The sequence below is a fragment of the Neurospora hispaniola genome (genome assembly GCF_033458365.1).
Source record: "Neurospora hispaniola strain FGSC 10403 chromosome Unknown B0T23scaffold_2, whole genome shotgun sequence".
NCBI lineage: Eukaryota > Fungi > Ascomycota > Sordariomycetes > Sordariales > Sordariaceae > Neurospora > Neurospora hispaniola.
In genome coordinates this window covers 4,658,376-4,677,361 of record NW_026944407.1, presented here as the reverse complement: position 1 = coordinate 4,677,361, position 18,986 = coordinate 4,658,376, and the positions used below count along the sequence as shown (strand labels likewise).

Genomic DNA, 18,986 nt, shown 5'->3' with positions numbered 1-18,986 from the left:
GCTCACAGTCCTTCACGGTCAACGCAAATGGACACGGCACTGTCACTCGAAGGCGCTCCTGCTCTCGGGTCAGGTCGTGCCACTGTGGCTTCTTACCTCATATCCTCGAATGGTCGATCTGCTCACGAATCCCAGCGAGGAACATCCGGACATGTTCGACCCGTTCCGTCGGAGTCGGTCTGAGAAAACAGCATCAATCCGGTCCCCACTCACCCAAATCATGCGTTGGCAGCCCTATTTGTCCATCCCATTGCCCTGAGTGGGCAAGCGCGCGGATTGCAAGCGTCATGCCTCGCATCATGCCCACGCATCTAGAACGAGCGCGATCCGAGCAAGATTCCGATCCGACTGTGGAGTAATTTGGAGGTCTCGGAAGAGGGACCGGGATATCGATGATCGAGGTGATAATATTGAGCGGTCAGGGGGGGGTTCAGCCAGTGGGATCTCCAGCAGGGAGAACATGGTTCGTTTGCGGCTATTCCTCGACTTACGGGCGCGGACGACTGTGAGACCGGTGCGATGCTTAGACTACGGCCAGGAAGTCAACATGCTTCCGAATGGACAACGGAAACCCAATAGCTTCACCGAAAAAGAGCACCAACGGAAGATAACAAGGTAGGCTTCAAAATGGAAGGAACTGCTTTCCGAGTTCTTTACCGCTCTTTCTGGGTTGTCTTCCGTTGTGTTCAACATCAGCATAACCTGGGAACAAACCTCACGATCTTCAAGACCTGTCTTATTCGTACTACAAAATGGGACTGGCAGCACCAAGAAAACGAAGCCATCAAGCAGTGGCACCTCAGCCAATCTCCGACACTCTTCCAGCTCCAAGTCAACGTCAATTTCAGCCCTCTGAGACAAGTTGCGCTCTTCCTTCTGTGACTGAGACAGCTACCACGTTAAGAGCGACACCCTTCCTCCCGACGAAGGTACTCGCCATACTAGAAACTCCAACCTGTTTCTCGTCGCCCGTGCTTGCAGAAACATCATCATCCGCGCACAGTTCTGCCGTAGCACTTGGAATCGTCTTCGGTGTCTTCTTCGGCACAATCATCTTCTCCTTCATCGTCTGGTGTCTCTGCCGTCGCCGTTCAACACCAAAGACTTCAGCATCAACTTGGCCATCATCAGCCAAAGCAGCCACCACCACCATGTCTGTCAGATACTCGTCAACCATGCGCTACCCGCACAGGCCAACAATGGCCGGAATCCGAAACGGCGACCGTAGAGAGCGAGCAGCACCAAGCGAAGAAGTAGAAAAAGGACATACAACCAAGGTGGTCAAGGTCATCCAATCCAATGCACCTGAGCAAAGCTCTAAACGGAAGTCCCGTCCAGTTTCACACGGGACTGGACGGTTACATCATCAACGCGATCTCTCTGTTTCTCGACATCGAGAATTCCCGCATCCGGGCCGACAAGCAGTGGTGGACGTATCCAGCCCTACTACCGAAGAATGGGAAACTAATGACGTCCATCCACCCGAGAGGTCAAAGCACAAGTACGACGACCTCGACGACAGGCTAGCGGTCAGGGGTAGATATGGTCAAGACAATCCTTACCATCCACCACCGCTGATATACATCTCCGGACGAGCCGCCCATGAAAGGAGCAGTCGAAGAAGCCACGAGCGGGTACCTCAACACCTACAACGACACGAGCAGGTAGCTCACGAGCGCAGACGAATGAGGAGATCACAACCTACTAGCGTGAGCGTTGTCCAAGCGTCAGTTCCTGCGGTTCATGCCACCTCTATCTCAGCACCCGCGATATCGACATCGACAAGGAGGTATCAACCGCCAAGGTATGAGTCAACTACTTCTGCGACAAGTAGCTTAGGTTTGTCGGACAATATTGGCGAAGAGCCACCAAGCGTCATATCGTCGTCATCGTCTTCAAGCTCTTTGGGGGAAGAGAGGAGCTGGTCACGGCGACGTTCACGTTCGCAGAGTCCGGCCAGAGTCAGGTTCACGCTCCCATCCGGGGTGGGACAGTATTTGGATGCTGATTGAGTAATGGCGATGGTATCGCAATCAATTCTCGTTTCGTTTTCTCCGTCGTTCCTTTGTTCTCCAAATACTTATACGAGCGAAGGCGCTAGACTACATTCTTTCTGTACTTTTTTCTCCTGTATTGTTTCCAACAACTGCAGATTGCCAAAGCGCTACCATTAGACGGACTTGAACAGGGGGTGATGATGGTCCCAAAGCAAAAAGCTATACTACCAATAAAAGTCAATGTTGGCTTGCTGCGCAAACTCGGGATAATGCTGTTTGGGGATTGCGCGAAATGTAATTAATATTCTCAAAATGCGCATGACAAGCTGCAAAACCAATTCTGCTTGCATGACCGCTATATCCTGGATGGGGGCTTTTCACATGGGACCTGAAATGTGAAGCCAAATTGTGTGTCTCGCGGTTCGCCATAGGTTGGGTGTCAATTGTGTTTGGTGAGCGACTGCGTGACTCGCTGTCGATCTCGGTCGAGCTGTTGAGTTTGCTGAGGGCGTGTGCCAAACGGTCGACATTGTTGCTCATCAGGAGGGTCTTGAACTCGTGGGTAAACAGGGTCTTGTGTGCGTCCATCTTATATATCAGTTGTCCAGTTGCCGTCTTGACCGCCTTGATTGGTTCTGCACGAATGGGTCCCTGGTACACCACATTTCCTTGGCCATCTAACTGCACCCGATCGGGGCAGTTATAGCACTCATCAATTGTCGAGATAGATAGTATGAGACCAAAAGAAGCCAACTGTTGAAGGAAAAATATTGCAGACGAGGACAGGATCAACACAAATGAAAAAAGAATGCCCAATAACAGGATTGAACTGTTGACCTTCGCATGAACTTGATATCAGAAGAACCGATATTAGTACGACGCTCTAACCAGCTGAGCTAATCGGGCTTTGTTGAAAGAAGCGCCAAGCGCTTTATTTCATATTGGCCGCAAGTTAGAAGCGGTCAGTGCGCAAACTACACTACGATTCAGGTGTCTAATGCAGATGAACGGGTTCATCACATTTGTCGTGCAGCCATTTTCTGTCCCTCACCACCCCAAGAATTACGGACATGGAAGCAACAAAAGTCTTACAGCCAAGAAAATAGCCGATGTTCTTTGATGCACCGTTAGTATAATATCGAAACGCCTCCTATTTGCAGATACAATTGAGTGAATACCAGATGTCCAGCATCAGAAACAAGGAACCTTTTCCCTTACATGGTCCGTGCGCGGACTACCCTTCATGGGCCCCCTTTTTCGTCATACCTTGAAAGTAAACAAACCGCCCTTCACTCCCCCTTCTGCCCCTTCCCTTTCGTCCCATGTATAGTAGCCTTGCAGCCTTGCACCCGAACTGGCTTACTGACCTGGATCTCAACATCAAGGTTCTCGAGCCCTCGATAGCCTGCCGGAAGTCCGGACTGCTGCCAGCTGATATTCTTCACCTTCACCATGCACCGGAGTCCGCAATTACGCAACCTCTGTGCATATGCTCCAACCTTAGGTAGGCAACCCCCCTCCGAACCTCAACCTTTTTTTTACGTTTTATAGTCAAAGCTTATCGATCGACTGAACTTCTTCCGTCATCAAAACTACAAAATCCAATTCCCATTCGACGAAAGTCAACCAACACTCGACACATCTTTTCCGTCCCGCAACTACACACCAGCGAACTCCAATCCGACAACAGTCTGCAGGCATCACCCGCCATCACTTTTCCATTTTTCCAGACATCAAGTGCACCCAAAGGATAACAAAGCCAACATGTTCTCCCTCCTGATCGGAACGGTCGCCCGCCTCGCCACGCCCCTCATGTACCAGATCGTTGTCCCCATCCTCCGCCCGACCATCTCGCACGCCGTCGGCCACTTCCAGCCCATCGAAGCCGACTTTGACTACGACCATGGCGATAATCCTCTGGCCGTTGGTATTACCAAGGTGATTGACAATATCGACATTGTCCGGAAGCAGATCAAAGCCGTCTGCAAGGCGCCCATTGTCGTTACTTCTCGCGTCATCGACAAGGCCGTCGTGGTGGTGACGAAGTTGAAAAGCGCTCACGAAGAGCCTGTCGCTACTGCAAGCCAGGTTGTCAAGGATCTCGCTGGGGTTGTTAAGCACTTTGTGCGTTCTTTCTTGTTGAGGCATGTTCGGACTCTTATCACTTCGAGCTCAGCAGTCTTTCAGCGAATACTGACTTTTTACAGCGGGACCAGAAGGACCAACGACTCCAAAATCCGCCGGGGGGTTGAGCCCAAAAAGCCCAAATCAAGAAGAGCACGGTACTCGATCGACCAAACCCGCACGTCTTCCTTCGTCAGGGGCCCTTCCTCCGCGTACCCATCCCCTCCTCCTTCATGCAGCGACGGCGACGATTCGCCTGTTCGCAGGGACAAGACCTCTCCTGTCTTTGACGCCACAAGCCGGGAAGTGGACACCACAACGGTTGTGAACTTCCATCTCAGGGCTTACTCTCCCGACGTCAACACCTCTCCGCCTTCAGAGAGCACCGGCTCTTCTCTGGACCTCGGCGAGTTAATCGACTCTCTTACCAGCCTTACCTCCGTCACTTCCGTGGAAACCCATCTCCCCTCCGAGATTTTGTTTCCGTCCACTCGCTGCTCCTCCGACCTCTCCGAGATTGGCCTTCCGCTCTATTCTCCCTCCCACGAAGGTGGCGGCTCCAACAAGGCCACTAGCGTAGCTGAGAATTTCTCCGACGACGAAGAGGATGCCGTCAATAGAGCCAGAGCCATCATCTCTTTTCGACCGGATCATGAAGAGACGGACCGCCTTGACAGCTCACTGGAGCAAATCCCTCAATAGGATGAGGGGTGCCTAGCTGAGCTTGTCGATGGCGTGGTGAAGGCGCCTTTTGAATCCCACACCCAGGGTTCGAAAGTCGACGGAGAAGCTCAGATGGGAAGCGAGAGGCTCAAGGTCGAGGACGGGAAGGAAGAGCCGTCCGAGATTGAGGAACAGGAAGAGGTTAATGAAGCTGACGTTGCAAAGGATAACGAGGCGGCCATTGAGTTGCAGAACTCGGAAGACCCGGTTTTAACCCCGGCTGAACCCAACCCCAGCCAATTCCAAGCCATCGGCAACGCGGGTCTGGAGTCAGCCAACACACAAAGCCCCGTCGCCGCCAATACATCCATGCCTCCCGAGCAGCCCCAAGAACCGACAAAAGGGTCCATCGACGACGACACCGAGACCATCTACCCAGATGATGACGACCTCGAGCCCTACGTCTTTAACTGGGAAGACCACGCCTTCATCGACGCCACGGGCCATCTCGACACCTACCAACGTGTCCACGACGCCAACTTCGATCCCAGCCGACAATACCTCCAGCACTGCCACTGGGTGGGCCTTTTCGAAGCTTACAAGCCAAAGCAGACCATCACGCACTACCTCGGCCCTGTCGACGCCTCTAGCCAGCACCAACCGTCCCTTCCCGTGCCCGAGCTGACCGTCACGACCCCGGAGGGCGACACGTTCTGGCTTGATGACCCTCTGCCTTGGAACCGGCTGTGCATGAACCGGCGTTGGCTCAGTCTGAACTTTATCGATCATTATGGGTATCTGGATACGTGGAAGAGGGTGATGGATGAGGAACAGAGGGAGCAGGTGGTGAGGGGACAGTGCAGGTTGCAGAGGGATAATTGGGTGTTGTCGAAGTTTGCGCCGCTGGAGAAGAAGCTGGAGGGCGTGCCGGAGATAACAGTTACGGTGTCGGAGGGAGGGACGTTTTATTTGGATGAGCCGAGGAGTTGGGCGGATTTGGATGATGATGATGATTGGTAGGGGCCTGGGGAGGAGGGGACTGACGGCAATTCCTGGAAGTGGCTGAGGGGGAAGCGGGACATGAAACAAGTGGGAGGGTCTAAAGCGGGTTCACCGAATACCAAAAGTTGAAAAATAGGCAAAACAACAGTCACATGGCCATCAGATTGTAGACGGAAGGATATGATAGACAGCAAAAAATATATGAAAGTTGATCGACATCTTGAATTCCATTTGCAAAATGTGACGGGAAATGTATCTGAGACAATGGCGGCTCTCTACGATAGTGTCTGGACTTGCACTGTCATAAAGTGAAGACGAGAAAAAAAGAAGAAAAAAGAAACAAAAAAAAAGAGACCTGTTGGGGCCCTTGCGGCAGCTCGATCGAGCTCCTACCAAAGGAGCAGCACGCATAGAGCGAACGTTAAACATACAGAGACTGGAACGAAACAGGCCAAGCCAGGGGCAAGTCCTCAACCAACTTAAGGGAAGCTGCTAGGACTCAGTCACGCAGGTACCTAAGGTAGCGAGAGGCAAGAAGAGCGGCGAATGGGCGACAGGAAGTGTACGACATGGTAAAATGAGGTAAGCACGTGTTGGTTCCCGTCGGTAAAGGATAGCAACTGAAACAAGTCAGTAAAGTGGTAAACAGTAGTAGCAACATGCACACTCGACTGAAGCACCTTTGCTTTCTTGCTTTTCCTGGGTCAGAATTAACTACATTTTGAAGCGTGGTGTTGCGAGTGGAGAGAAGGGGGTCGGCAAAAGGCGTGGGGGTCTTCTTGAGACGGGCCGCGACCTCCGCCTGCACTTTTCGCACCCAAGCTGCATCCGGCTTCAGTTATGTTCCTCCCTCTGCCTTCCAACTTGCACAGTAGGCTCGATACCTAGAGGTAGTAATCGCCAATTTCTAAATTCTTGACAGCAGCTTCCCACGCCATGGCCACGATGTCGAGAGCAAGCGCGCCTACCCCGCCACTGACCGGCAACCCAAATCAGCCCATGGGCATCTCAGTACATGACCGCAGCCCCCTCCGAAGTCACCTTATCCAAACAGCACCAACCATCGATATTGTTTTCCGCCGCAGGTCACCGCGCCGGCTTTCTTTCTGGCAGCATCTTCAGCATAGCAGCTGTTACGATCGTCAACTATCGCTATACACTCGTTATCAGTATCACAACCATCGAAATCACGACCGTATTCCGCACTCGCGACGGCTCGGCGTGCAACGGCACCGCTCTCTCTCACAAGAGTTCTCGCCTTGGACTTGAGAGCAGCTAAAATATGTACAGGATCCCTAATACCTCCTCCCTTGTTGGCTATCGTAGCTTTTGAAAGATTCACGGAATCTGGAAGCTAATAAACCTGTCGCTACAGCCACCCAGACCTGCCCTCCAAGTGCCCCGTCGCGTGTTTTTTTTTCTTTGCTTGAAGCCTCCAAGAACGCGACTCCAACCGCTCGCCAGTAGCTGCCCAAAATGGCAGGCCAGAGCTTCAAGCAGCTCGTCTTCGAGCAGTTCTTCCCAGAGAGCGTCCCTCTCCCGAAACCTGAGCCTACCGCGACCACCTCGCTAGTACCTCCAGCCCTGGCGAGCGACACAGAGCAGCCCAAGGAAGAAGTCAAGGCTCCGAAGCCGGTCCCATCGTAGGCCGATGAGGTGGAGGAAGAACTTGGCCAAGAACCACTACCACCGGCAGCGGTACCGGAACCAGCCGCTGAAGATGATATTGAGGACACCGCTGAGAAAGATGACGTACAAGTCACTACAATCCCGCTACCAGGTGAGGCAACCCCCGCTGCTGCGGATGTGGCGCCTCCAGAGTCAGATTTCCCGGAGCTGGAGTCGCCAGGGTCGGAGCTGGCAGACTATGAAGAAGAGACCGGTTACGAGTCTTTTACACAGGGTCAGAGCTCTAGTGATAATGACAAGAGGCTTAGCACAATACCTGAAGAGCCGTCTGAGTCAGAAGGTTCCCACGACAACTTCCTACCAGTTGATGGCCCGGATCAACCAGTTGAGCCAAGGGAAGAAGACCACACTCATGTACAATCAACTGATCTGCATGGAGAACCACCACAAATGGTTCCGGAGGGCCCTACTGCTCCCGAAACGTCTATCGACTTCAGCCCACCTCAGCTTCACCCTGAAAGCTTCCCGCCCTTATATGTCAATCCAGACAGAACTGCAGTTTCCGGTAAGTAACGACATCCTCTCCAAGTCACATATTTGCTGACTAGGTTGCTTGCCCAAGGCACGCCCGGTGGTATAGCGCCATCGTCTGCTAGTGAGGAACAGTCGGTTGAACCAGAAAATCACGAGCCCGCCGTCCCGGAACTTGCGCAAGAGGATCCAGCGGATGACAACAGCGAAGACAAGGGGTACATTGTCATCGGCAACGATGATTAGTATCTCAATGCTGACGGCAACTGGAGCAGTCTGGGAGATGGTGAACGGCAGAATATCGACGCCTGGGCAAGAGGAGAAGCTGAACTCACAACCCATGTTGAGCCCGATGATGAAGGTATGTACCGAAACATGCATAACCAGCAATTCTGAACATCTTGAGGCTGACGTTTGTAAAGCACCTGCAGCCGGGTTCCCGGATATTCCCGAGTTATGTAATGTTCTACGTCCACCTCGATCATTGAACTCCTCGGACGATAATTCGTCGGATACATCAGAGGTTGCTGAAGGCCAGTTGCAACACGAATCTCTGGACGCGTTTCAAAGACGGTTACAAGACGAGTCCCGGGGACTTGCAGAGCCCCCTATGGGTACGATGGCCTCTATGTTTGATTACGCTCCTTTTTCCGAGACTGCTTCCAACGCACCTGCGTCCAAAGATACCCAGCCCAACGATTTACCCGGCGATAGAATCGAAGAGCCGATGGATGCTGCCTCATCTTCAGACGGCACCCTCTTCGATGCCGAGACCACCTCGCTGGCTACCCCGCTGCCCAATGGTAACGGCGTTATTCCCACATTAACTAGCTCGTTCGACAAAGGCACGTTCTTCGAAAACCTGTCGAGAATCTTCAAAAAGGGAAGAAAACGAGCAGAGAAACTTCGTGAGCGGATCACGTTGCTTGAAACTGGGACTGGCGGTGCTGTTTCAACGTCGATTGATGAACAGAAGAACAAGGACCACGTTCAACACATGCCTGAAAAGAGAAGCCGCCATGACAGTATCATGATCAAATTGTTAAAAGAAGGATACAATGTTCCAATTCCGTGGGATGCACTCGAAGAGCCGCAAAATGAAGAAGAAGACATCAGCAGCTCCGCGGGACCTCTCATGAAGCAAGCACAAGCGGGAGTCTCTCCGCCGCAAAGCATCTCTGAAGCTGGCAAAGAGGAATCACTTGAAGCTGGAAGAGCCTTGGACAAATTACTCGATGAAAAACTGGGAGAAGCCAAAAACGCTCAGAAAAAGGTAGCTAAAGGGGAAACGAAGACCGATGACTCCCAAGTTAACCCGATTGAGCACCAGAAGCCAAAGGTTGCTAAGGAACCGGATAACCCCGAGAAGCCAGAGGTCCTCAAGGCAAGGGGAGATCAAGCTCCGGAATACAAGTCCCTCGCAGAAGAAAGGCGTAAAGCCGAGCAGGAAGATGCGGACCGCAAGCCAGCAGAGCAAACTGTCAAGGGTGAGGAAGAGGAAACCGCAAAGAATGACGGGGATGTCAAGCCCAAAACTTTGGAGGAGCAGCAAAAAGCGGAGCAAGAAGAAGAGGATCTCAAACTAGCACAGGAGATTGCCAAAACCCAACAAGAAGAAGCCGCAAAAGCTTCCGAGGATGCAAAGCGCAGAGAGGCAGAGGAAGCTGACGATCTAGCCAAGTCCATCGAGGCCGAAAAGGAAAAAGCCCTCGGAGAGCGGATCAAGGCTGCTGAAGCTGAAATGCTCAAGGAAATTGGACACGCAAGGGCTAAAGTTGCAGAGGCCGAAAGGCTCACAAAGACCGAAAAAAACAAGGTCAAAACAGCCAATTCTGAAATGTCCGTAGCCCGCATAGATGCCGAGGCTCTTGAAGAAAAAAGATGCAAAGCTGCGCAAGACGGCAAAGCCAAAGATGCTGAAGCGCTTGAAGACAGGAGGCGCAAAGCACTTGAATTGGCCGAAAAAGCTGCAGTTGCAGAAAAAGAAGCGTCTGAAAAGGTCAAGGTGTATCAAGAGGCGGAGGACAAAGCCCGTGAAGAGCTCAGACTCCTTGAGCTTGTGAGGCAGGACGCCGTCAAAGCGGAGAAGGCCAAGGCTGCTGAACTTGGGAATTGGAACGTGGCCGTGAACGAAAAGGCAGCTGCAGCCGAAAGAAGAAGGATCGTTCGCGAGGCAGAAGAGGCTACTTTGGCTAAAACCACCGTCGAGAAAACCCCCAAGACTTTCACTCCAGGAGGAAAACTCACCTCTGTCGCTGCATCAAGAGGTGATGTGTCGAGGACAAGAGACAATCACAAATTTGTGCCATTTTTGAAGACTTCGAAAGTTGCTGAAGCAAGAAGCGAAGCCGCAAAAGATGCCGATCGCAAGCATGCAGCGGCCGGAGCTGAGAAGCGCCAGGCACTCGAGGCTGCTGGGGCTGAAAAGCGCAAAGAGATCAAGAAGGGGAATCAACAGCCGGCCGTTGTGAAAGCTTCCGAAGCGAGCGTCCCCAAGGCTCCTGAAAAAACCATTAAACCCCCTGAAGCCGATATTTCCAAGCCTTCCGAAGCGAACGTTCCCAAGCCTGCTGATCCGGCCATTTCCAAATCTCCTGAAGCGAGTATTCCCACACCTCTAACAGAAGCAGAGAAACAAAGAAACTTTTACGAGGCCATAAGGAGGCGCAGGGAATGGGAAGCTAAACGGGAGGAAGCTAAGAAAAAAGATGAGGAGCAACGACGGGAGTGGTTGGAGGAGATAAAGAAGCAAATGCATGCCAACGCCAAACCTGCTTCTACTCAGCAGATGAAGGTGGAAGAGGCATGGCCCAGTTTGCCCTCTCAATCACAGCAGGTGAAGCCTGAAGCTCTGGGTGCTGCCCCTCCATCAGTCAAACCTCCCCAAATTATCAAGATTGCTCCGCCTAAAGAGAAGTCTCAGATCTCCGCTAAGGCAAACCCACAGCAGAAACCTCAATGGCCCGCCCAGAAGCCGCAGCAAGCCTTGTCTCAACCGAAGCCAGATGGCAAGGATCGCGGAAAGACCCAGACTCCGGTACAGGCGAAATCGCAAGAAAAAACTCAAGAGCAGGCTCAAGCTTCAGCTGCGGAAAACACTCAGGGTCAATCTCAGAAGAACATGAAAGGCCCGGCGCCAAAGACGCACCCCGTTCCAGCTTCTAAGGAGAAGCCACAGCCTCCAGCTCAGAAGAAGCCACAGGATCCAGTTAAGAAACAACCACAGTCCCAAGCACAGAAGAAGTCACAGCAACCACCCCAACGAAAGGATCAAGCTCCGGCTCAGCAAACGCTTCAAGTTCCAGCCGAGGAGAAGTCACAGTCTCCAGTTCAGAAGAAGTCACAGCAACCACCCGAACAGAAGAGTCAAGCTCCAGCTCAGCTAAAGCCTCAAGTTCCAGCCGAGGAGAAACCCCAGCCTTCACCTCAACAAGAGCCCCAAGCTCCAGTACAGAAGAAGCCAGCACCTCCAGCTCGTTCAGCCCAACTTACGAAGAGTCCCAAGGATCCTGCCCAAGTACAAAAACCGGAAACTTCTACCTGGAAGAAAAGGATCAATGATTTGAATGCTAAAATCTCTGAAGAAAGTGCTCAAAGAAAGTCTCAACCGCCTCGACCCTCAACTGTATCTGGGGAGAAAAAGAACGAATTGCAGAAGGAGAACAGCGCAGATCAGACCCAGGCTGAAGTTCCAACTGACAAGAAGCCTCATCTTGAGCCTCCATCAAGCAAAACAAAGCAAGACGTTGGACCTGAAGCCACTCCAGCTACAAAAATGGACGACAAAAAGGTCGAGGAAACACCATACGTTCCACCACAGCATCAAGAAACGGTTGATGCTAAGGCACAGGAAGAAAAGCTTAAGGCCCAGAAACTCAAGGCGGAAAGACTTGAGCACGAGAAAGCCGAGCAAGAACGCGTTGCACGCGAGAAGGCCGAAAAGGCTGAGCGTGAAAAAGCTGATCGTGAGCAGATCGCACTCGAGAAGGCGCGCAAGAAGGCCGAACAAGAAAAGGCCGAGCGGGAGAAGGCCGAGCGTGAAAAAGCCGAGCGGGAGAAGGCCGAGCGAGAAAAGGCCGAACAGGAGCGTGTTGAACGTGAGAAGGCGCGCGAGAAGCTTGAGCAGGAGCGCATCGCACGTGAAAAAGTTGAACTCGAGAAAGCTGAACGTGAACGGATCGCAGCTGAGGAGGCGCGCAAGAAAGCTGAGCAAGAAAAAGCCGAACAGGAGCGAGTTGAACGTGAGAAGGCGCACGAGAAAGCCCTACAGGAAAAGGCTGAGCAGGAGCGCATCGCACGCAAAAAGGCTGAACAGGAAAAGGCTGAGCGCCGAAAGGCCGATCTCGAGAAAGCTGAGCGTGAGCAGGTCGCTCTTGAGGAGGCGCGCAAAAAAGCGGAAGAAGAAAAGGCTGAGCAGGAACGCATTTCACGCAGAAAGGCTGAGCTTGAGAAGGCCGAACAGGAAAAGGCTGAGCGCGAAAGGGCTGATCGTGAGAGAGCTAAGCAAGAAAAAGCTGAGCAGGAGCGTATATCACGAGAGAAGGCTGAACATGAGAAAGCTGACCGTGACAAGGCCGAGCAAGAGCGCGTTGCCCGTGAACAGGCCGAACGTAAACAGGCCGAGCAGAAGCGGGTCGCACGCGAGAAAGCTGAACGTGAAAGGGCTGAACGTACAAGAAGTGAGCGCGAGAAGATCCAACAACAACGGCTTGCAACCGAGAAGGCCGAACGTGAAAAGTCCCAACGTGAAAGACTTGATCGCGCGAGAATTGAAACGGAACGACTTGAGCACGAGAGGGCTGAACAGCAGAAAGCTGAGCGCGAGAAAGCCGAGCATGAGGAAGCTAAGCGCCAGATATTTGAACGTGAATTAGCCAGCCGTCAAAGGGTTGCTCGCGAGAAGGCAGAGCGTGAAGAAGCTGAACGCGAGAGATTGATGCACGAAAAATTCAAGGCTGAAGAATTCGAGCGGCACAACCTCGCGGCCCAAAGGATCGCACGTGAAATGGCCGAATATGAAAGGGTTAAAGAACGTGGACCCGAGGATAAGTATGTGGAAGCTGAAAAACCCAAGCCAGTTCTCCAGAGTGGAACTACAGACCCGGTGGTCAAGGAAAGGGAGGAGAGAGCCCGTGCTGGCCAGCCAATTTCCAATCTTGGTGGCTCGGAACCAATGCACAAGGATAAAATGCTCCAAATTTGCTTGAACTTCAAAGCAAAGAGGCTTGAGTTGGTTGAAAGCGCCGAGGAGTATGGTGAAGTAGCAAGGAGCCAGAACGAGAAGATCGAGGAACTTGTCCATCTGAGGGATCGCAATCTGATGATCAGAGAGCAAGAGCTTCAGAAGGTAAAGGTTATTGATGAACAACTGGAGAAGCAAGTTCGCGCTATACGTAGAGTAATCGCAGAAGAGCGACGGAAAATGGAAGCGAAGGAGCGGATGCTTGATGCGGTGCAGGCGGAAGTGAAGGCTGAAAAACCTCTTGGCTGGGTTCCATTCATTGTGTCTTCGGCCCAACCCAACCTCAACCGGGAGCAAGGACATGAAAGGGGAAGGGAAAGGGAGCGCCGCTCTGCGGTGGGCTTGAGCAGTCAAATTCCAGGAGTTCCTGAGGTATGTCTTTGCCAGCCACCGGATAGCGTGGGTATTACTAACGCATGAGGTAGAATCATGGCGAGGAATACCCGCTGGAAGGACATCCGGCTTGGGGAAATGTACCCGCCCAGGACCAGTATCCTTTAGTTGACGCTCCGTCTTGGAATTCGAATCTTTTTGACGAATCCGAAAATTCAGCACCAGAACACGAGCAGTCAGGAGGACCTAGAAACCCACTACCCGAAGCACCAAGGTCAACTCGAGTCCCTCAGATAGCTGTGATTCTTCCTACAGAAGACTACGATGCATCTCAGGTATCAAGGCTACCCGCAGAGTTTCAAAGCACGATCCCAGGCCAGACTCACCCGCAGAACTTCGGAAACCAGCCCCCAGAAACAGGCTTCGCAGGCGTGTTCTGCGAGCATTGCCACTGGGTATTCGAAAAGCTGCGTAAGCTTTTGCGCCTCAAGTCTCTGCGTTAAATACATACTGACCATATACTACAGGTTGTTCCTGCACCAGGGGCTCACTCAGCCGAGCTCGTCCCCTTCTCTGCCAATGGTGCGGATGGGAACACGGCTTCCTCTATTGTCCTACTCATCGTCTCAACTTTTGGGACCATAACTCTGTGCCTGTTCAACCTCCTGCTGAACTGACTCGGGTCTCGCACCAAACATCACCATATCAAAGTGGCTACCAAGGACAAACATATGTGCGCCAACCGCAGTGGAATGCACCTCCACCACATTTCAACGCACCACAGCAAGGCTCGAATGAATTCCAGCTGCAATTCAACCCATCGCAAGGACCTTCGATGTCGCCACGGGAACCTGTATGGGTGCACAATGATGCAGTTCCTGGACAAAATCTACACGGGCCGTATCCTCAACCAAACTATCATCGACAACTTTACGACCCTCGCAACCCAAGAAGGTCACAAGATGAGCCGTATCCGTCAGGTTCTAATCCCTCAAAGGGCCCAAGGGCCGAGAGGCTTTCGAGGCCCAGAAGGACGAGCAGTTCACACAGTGGCCCGAATCAGCCAGGGTTGTGGCCACGCCATCTAAGTCCCAACCAAAGGAAGATGTTGGATTTGTTCAAGGGAGGTGAGGATCGTGGAGAACAGGTTGCTTCGCAGGCTCCTGTTGCGCAAGGGAATATCGCAACAAGTTCGACGCTTCCGAGTGTCCAGGAGGAGACCGAGAAGTCCGCAGGAAGCGGTCGTCCAAGGGAACACCACAACTCAAGGTGAAGCTGCCGGTCAAGGTGCTGCCACCAAGGTTAGCTTTTATCGGTCTTCCAATATCTACCAGGAGGGGCAGCTGAAAGGCGCTGCTCTGCGTGCTGCCCTCTCACGGCGGTCTTCCTTGGACCACACCACTTGGATTGAGATGGGCGGGAAAGGTACTACTATTTTGGTGGTTGAGTGTTCAAACATAACTTGTGACATGATTTTCTATTTTTTGTTTTGTTTAGCAGTGTTTGGAGGGGAGATCAAAGCATTGTTAAGCGTAGCGAATACCCCATTATCGTCATTCAGCATCAGCGGACAGTTTTGAAGTTTTGGCATTTGGTTGTACAGATTGGGGATGGACTACAAGGCAGTGAGATAGCAATTGATTGAGTACAAACCCGAAACATGGGAACCTGATGTGCACATGTTTTGGATTCCTGAGCAGGATATTGATGCGGGATGCGAGTTCCGTGGTGTTGTGCCAATTTGCACGCAGTTATACAAAACAAGCGAGCGAGCGACTTAGATGTGACGCTATCATCACCTTCACGTTCTTCGCAGAGCGTTTGGTAGTTCAGTAACTGCGTCGCTTCGCTTGTCCACCAGGTTACCAATTTGGGCGGGGGGTCTAAAAAAACAGAGAGAAGGAGGGAATTCCCTGCCCCCCCCCCCAACCTCAAGCATCATATGGTGCCCCATCACAAACTCCATCTCATTCATAACCCACACAATGCACTCCAAATTTTCATCAACCCCTTTTCAAAAGGCAAGATGGCCGAGCGGTCTATGGCGCTACGTTAAGGTTAACCCTTAATCTTGAGTTGATAAACTTGGATATCCGTAGTCCGAAAGGGTGTGAGTTGTTACGCAGTAGTATCTTCTCTACTGAGTTTGGGGGGTGTTGTTTTTTTTTTTTTTTTTCTCTGTTTTTTTCTTGTTTTTGGGGCAGGGGGGGTCCAAGGGGGGACGGGGGTTGTAGTAGTAGGGCTGTTGTGGTTGGTCTAGTCTAGGGCTTTCAATAACGAGGTCGGTGGTTACTTGCTACCTACCTACCTGCTACCTGTCGCGGGGGAGTTGTTTGAGGATGGTTGTTGTTGTTAATGTTTTTGTTTTGTTTTGTTTTGTTTTGATAGGGTTTCCTAGACGTGCGTGGATATAGGCATTGTGGGCAATTGGTTTCTTCTGGTTGTGTTTGTTTTGTTATGTTGGGTTGTTAGGTCTAGCCGGGATGTAAAATCATGTGTGTGGTAAGGTAAGGTGCTAGGTGGTGGTGGCCGGGGCAAAGGAACTCCGTTGTCAACGTTGTTTACGGTACTGCACTGCACTGCGATGCGATGGGGAGGGTAAATATATCTCGGACTGTCCGCCTTACTTGTTCCTTTTTTTCTTTCTTTCAACTTGCGTGCGTGCGTGACGGTGCAGCCAGATAGATACCAGATATCATTCTTGTACATAAGAACGGATATTTCTCCCTCAGTTTCCACTTGGCGGCATGGCATGAGCGTTTATAGCCTGCGGTGCGGTGCGGGACGGGAGCTGCCGAGGTGCAGATTTGTAGAGGTACCCTATAAGTTGCATGTCATGGCATCGGTGGGTGCTGAGATTTAGGGTAGCTACAGGGCACCTGCAGGGCTGTTGTTCCGTCATGAGATGTTCGCGACTTCTCGAGTGGCTTGGGACAAATCGCTCATACAGCGTCGAGAAAACGTGGATGAATTTTGAAGATACATTTTACTTGTTCGCGCGCTTTTTACTGGTATTTCTATGTCATGAAGCTCATTAAATGTATCGAGTGTCCTCGCTGGGTTTTGCAGCTTCCGTTTCTACAGGGCAGGAATAGCGCTGCGTGGGCCACATTCACTTGCAGGACGCAGCGCCATCGGCAACAACTGAAAGCACTGGGATCCCGGCAGACCGACCGGACCTCAAAGAATACACATTATCGCGACGGTCATTCGCAGTGAACAAGAACCATAACATCATAAATAGTCACCGAAAAACATGGGCATCTTCTCTGCAGTATTTATACCACCTGCGGAGCTGTGGTCGGGTGGCTCCGTTCAACTGGGCGTCAGGTTCCCAGACCACCAAGCCTGCCTGGCCCGGCATGCAGTGCGCATTCAAGTCCAATTTACCGGACTTCCTATTGAGTTGGGACGACTTTGGGTCATACATAATCTGCGATTAAACCTGCGAGGTACCAGTGAAGGGCGGACTTCCGATGAAATTTTTTTTTTTTTTTTTTTGGGGGGGGGGGGGCATTGTGGAAGAATCTGTAATATAAATTCTCCCGCTCTGGACCCAGGCTTCTCTTCAACTCCTCGCTTCATTACCCCGTTATTCCTGACTTCAGAATCCTGACAGCCACTTTTGAGGACAACTAACCTCCAGCATCGAAATTTGCGAATAATCATTTGAACCTCTATATCTTCTCGAGCTCGACGTCCATAGCCATCCTTCTCTCCGTCCCTTTTTTCCGCACCTCTTCCAGCGAGACTTTCAGACAACTCGACACCAGAATTCACCTCGACCAAGTCAACACCAGCAAGCAACACCACACACCGATTTACACCCTCTCACAATCCGATATTCACCACCGCTCAACTACCCAGCCGGTACACTCCGAGTCACGTTGTCAACTGTCAACATCCATTCCTCAAGATGTCATACTCTCTCCTCTTCAAGGACTTGTTCGAGCGCAAGCACGAGGGCCAGCCCCATTACATCCGAAAATGGAGTATCAAGTAAGCCGTCGTCACCACACCTAGCCTATTTAAATAGGCTTTGCTAACTCTACCTCTACTTAGAAACGCAAAGCCAACCGGGCTAACAGATGCCCAACGTGCCATTGCCGCCCCACCAGATGGAGGCAAGCCTGCTGCGCCCGTCTACGCCTTCTTTGATATCTCCAAGTATAGACCAGATTGGCAGCCCGAGGTCGTTCAAATCGTCGAGCGACCGGAGCTCAACACCCAGTACGCCCAGCTCGACAACGGGTTCTGGTACCTGCTGGGGGAAGACGGCGGGTACATGCATATGACGGACAGGGAGTTCAAGGACTTCCTTGCCTGGAAGATGGACCGGGACCAGCGAGAGGAGGACGACGAGACGGACGAAGAATCGGATGAAGACGATGAAGAACTCCTTGCTGAGTTTGATGCGGCAGAAGAAGCTCCTGACCCGTCGCTGGAAATGCTTAACTCGGAGATTGAAAGGATCGATTCGGAAATGGAGAAAATCGACCCTGAGCTCGAGGACTCCAAGTAGGAATTGGACTCTGACGAAGAATCCGAAGACGAAGACGAAGATGGGAGATCTTAACTGAGCAAAAAGGAGCAAGAGGTCAAGGCCCGCCGTTGGGGACGGACACAAACACTCGTCAAAGAGTTTGTCAATTGGATACCTGGAAGAGCTGGCGGTCAAAGATTTATTTCGGGTGCTCAAGGCGACAGTTTCTACACCGGGGGAGCTTTGTTTTGGTTATATGACCCGGTGAACTACCGGTTTCTGGGGTAATTTCATGATGGATGGAGTGTAATGGGTTGGACATAAGTTTTCTTTATTCTTACAGAACCATAGATATCCAGCGAAACATCTGAATCTATTCTTCCTACCTCCGTGTCACTGCGCCACTTATGGTCTCTGGGTGATTTCCTGTTTTTGATCGTGCTCCTAATTCGCTCCATACCCTAGCAGTCCGTTATGTGCTATCTATCATTCTCTCCTGTCCGCATCTAATCAGTATGTCATATGTATGCACAACAACGGCCTTTGTGCTTCCAGCTATCTCGTCGGCTACCTAGAGGTAGGTAACAAGTGAAGGGCATAGAATTACGGAGGCGATTAACCCGTGGAACCTTAACAAACGGACGATCTTGAAACTCGAAATCACCACAGCAACCAGGCAGATGATGATAGCACAAGGTTTGGGCGCTTGACAGCTGCCAGAGCGATGCCCGCCGCCAGAAAACTGCCGCTGTCGCTGAAAATGCTAGCTGCTAAGGTCTTCCCGTAGTTTTGTTTATTTGGCTGGTAAACAATTGCTCGATTCGTTAAGTATCTATATTTGGTGATCTCAACTTCCCTCCTGCGCGAGCGCTGACACAACTTGCCTGCGACATCCTTTCACCACTTCACCTACAACAGACTTTTCGATTTATATTCCCATCTTATCAACTGCAAGCACGGTACTTCATGCCGGGAAACTCAT

The 18,986-nt window shown here is 51.6% G+C and overlaps 4 protein-coding genes and 1 non-coding gene across 5 annotated transcripts; 4 read left to right on the top strand and 1 right to left on the bottom strand.

The window, feature by feature from the left end:
* Positions 1 to 752: 752 nt before the first annotated feature.
* B0T23DRAFT_402987 (uncharacterized protein) lies at positions 753 to 2,008 on the top strand (the record flags this gene model as incomplete). Its single annotated transcript, XM_062838737.1, has 3 exons — positions 753 to 1,726; positions 1,762 to 1,804; positions 1,835 to 2,008. The coding sequence occupies 3 exons, from the start codon at positions 753 to 755 to the stop codon at positions 2,006 to 2,008; spliced, it is 1,191 nt and encodes a 396-aa protein (XP_062696180.1).
* Positions 2,009 to 2,806: 798 nt separating this feature from the next.
* On the bottom strand, positions 2,807 to 2,903 carry B0T23DRAFT_t99. The gene has a single exon. It is a non-coding gene; the product is annotated as a tRNA-Ile (tRNA).
* Positions 2,904 to 3,761: 858 nt separating this feature from the next.
* B0T23DRAFT_411183 (uncharacterized protein) lies at positions 3,762 to 5,804 on the top strand (the record flags this gene model as incomplete). Its single annotated transcript, XM_062839433.1, has 3 exons — positions 3,762 to 4,141; positions 4,205 to 4,733; positions 4,824 to 5,804. The coding sequence occupies 3 exons, from the start codon at positions 3,762 to 3,764 to the stop codon at positions 5,802 to 5,804; spliced, it is 1,890 nt and encodes a 629-aa protein (XP_062696179.1).
* A 1,458-nt stretch (positions 5,805 to 7,262) lies between these two features.
* B0T23DRAFT_438923 (uncharacterized protein) lies at positions 7,263 to 14,794 on the top strand (the record flags this gene model as incomplete). Its single annotated transcript, XM_062840675.1, has 9 exons — positions 7,263 to 7,358; positions 7,434 to 7,980; positions 8,038 to 8,191; positions 8,222 to 8,311; positions 8,334 to 11,340; positions 11,452 to 12,115; positions 12,299 to 13,560; positions 13,614 to 13,992; positions 14,049 to 14,794. 9 exons carry the CDS (start codon positions 7,263 to 7,265, stop codon positions 14,792 to 14,794), a joined length of 6,945 nt encoding a protein of 2,314 aa, XP_062696178.1.
* Positions 14,795 to 17,272: 2,478 nt separating this feature from the next.
* On the top strand, positions 17,273 to 18,043 carry B0T23DRAFT_452068 (uncharacterized protein; the record flags this gene model as incomplete). Its single annotated transcript, XM_062841133.1, has 2 exons — positions 17,273 to 17,520; positions 17,584 to 18,043. Exons 1-2 carry the CDS (start codon positions 17,438 to 17,440, stop codon positions 18,041 to 18,043), a joined length of 543 nt encoding a protein of 180 aa, XP_062696177.1. The 5' UTR covers positions 17,273 to 17,437.
* Between the last annotated feature and the right edge of the window lie 943 nt (positions 18,044 to 18,986).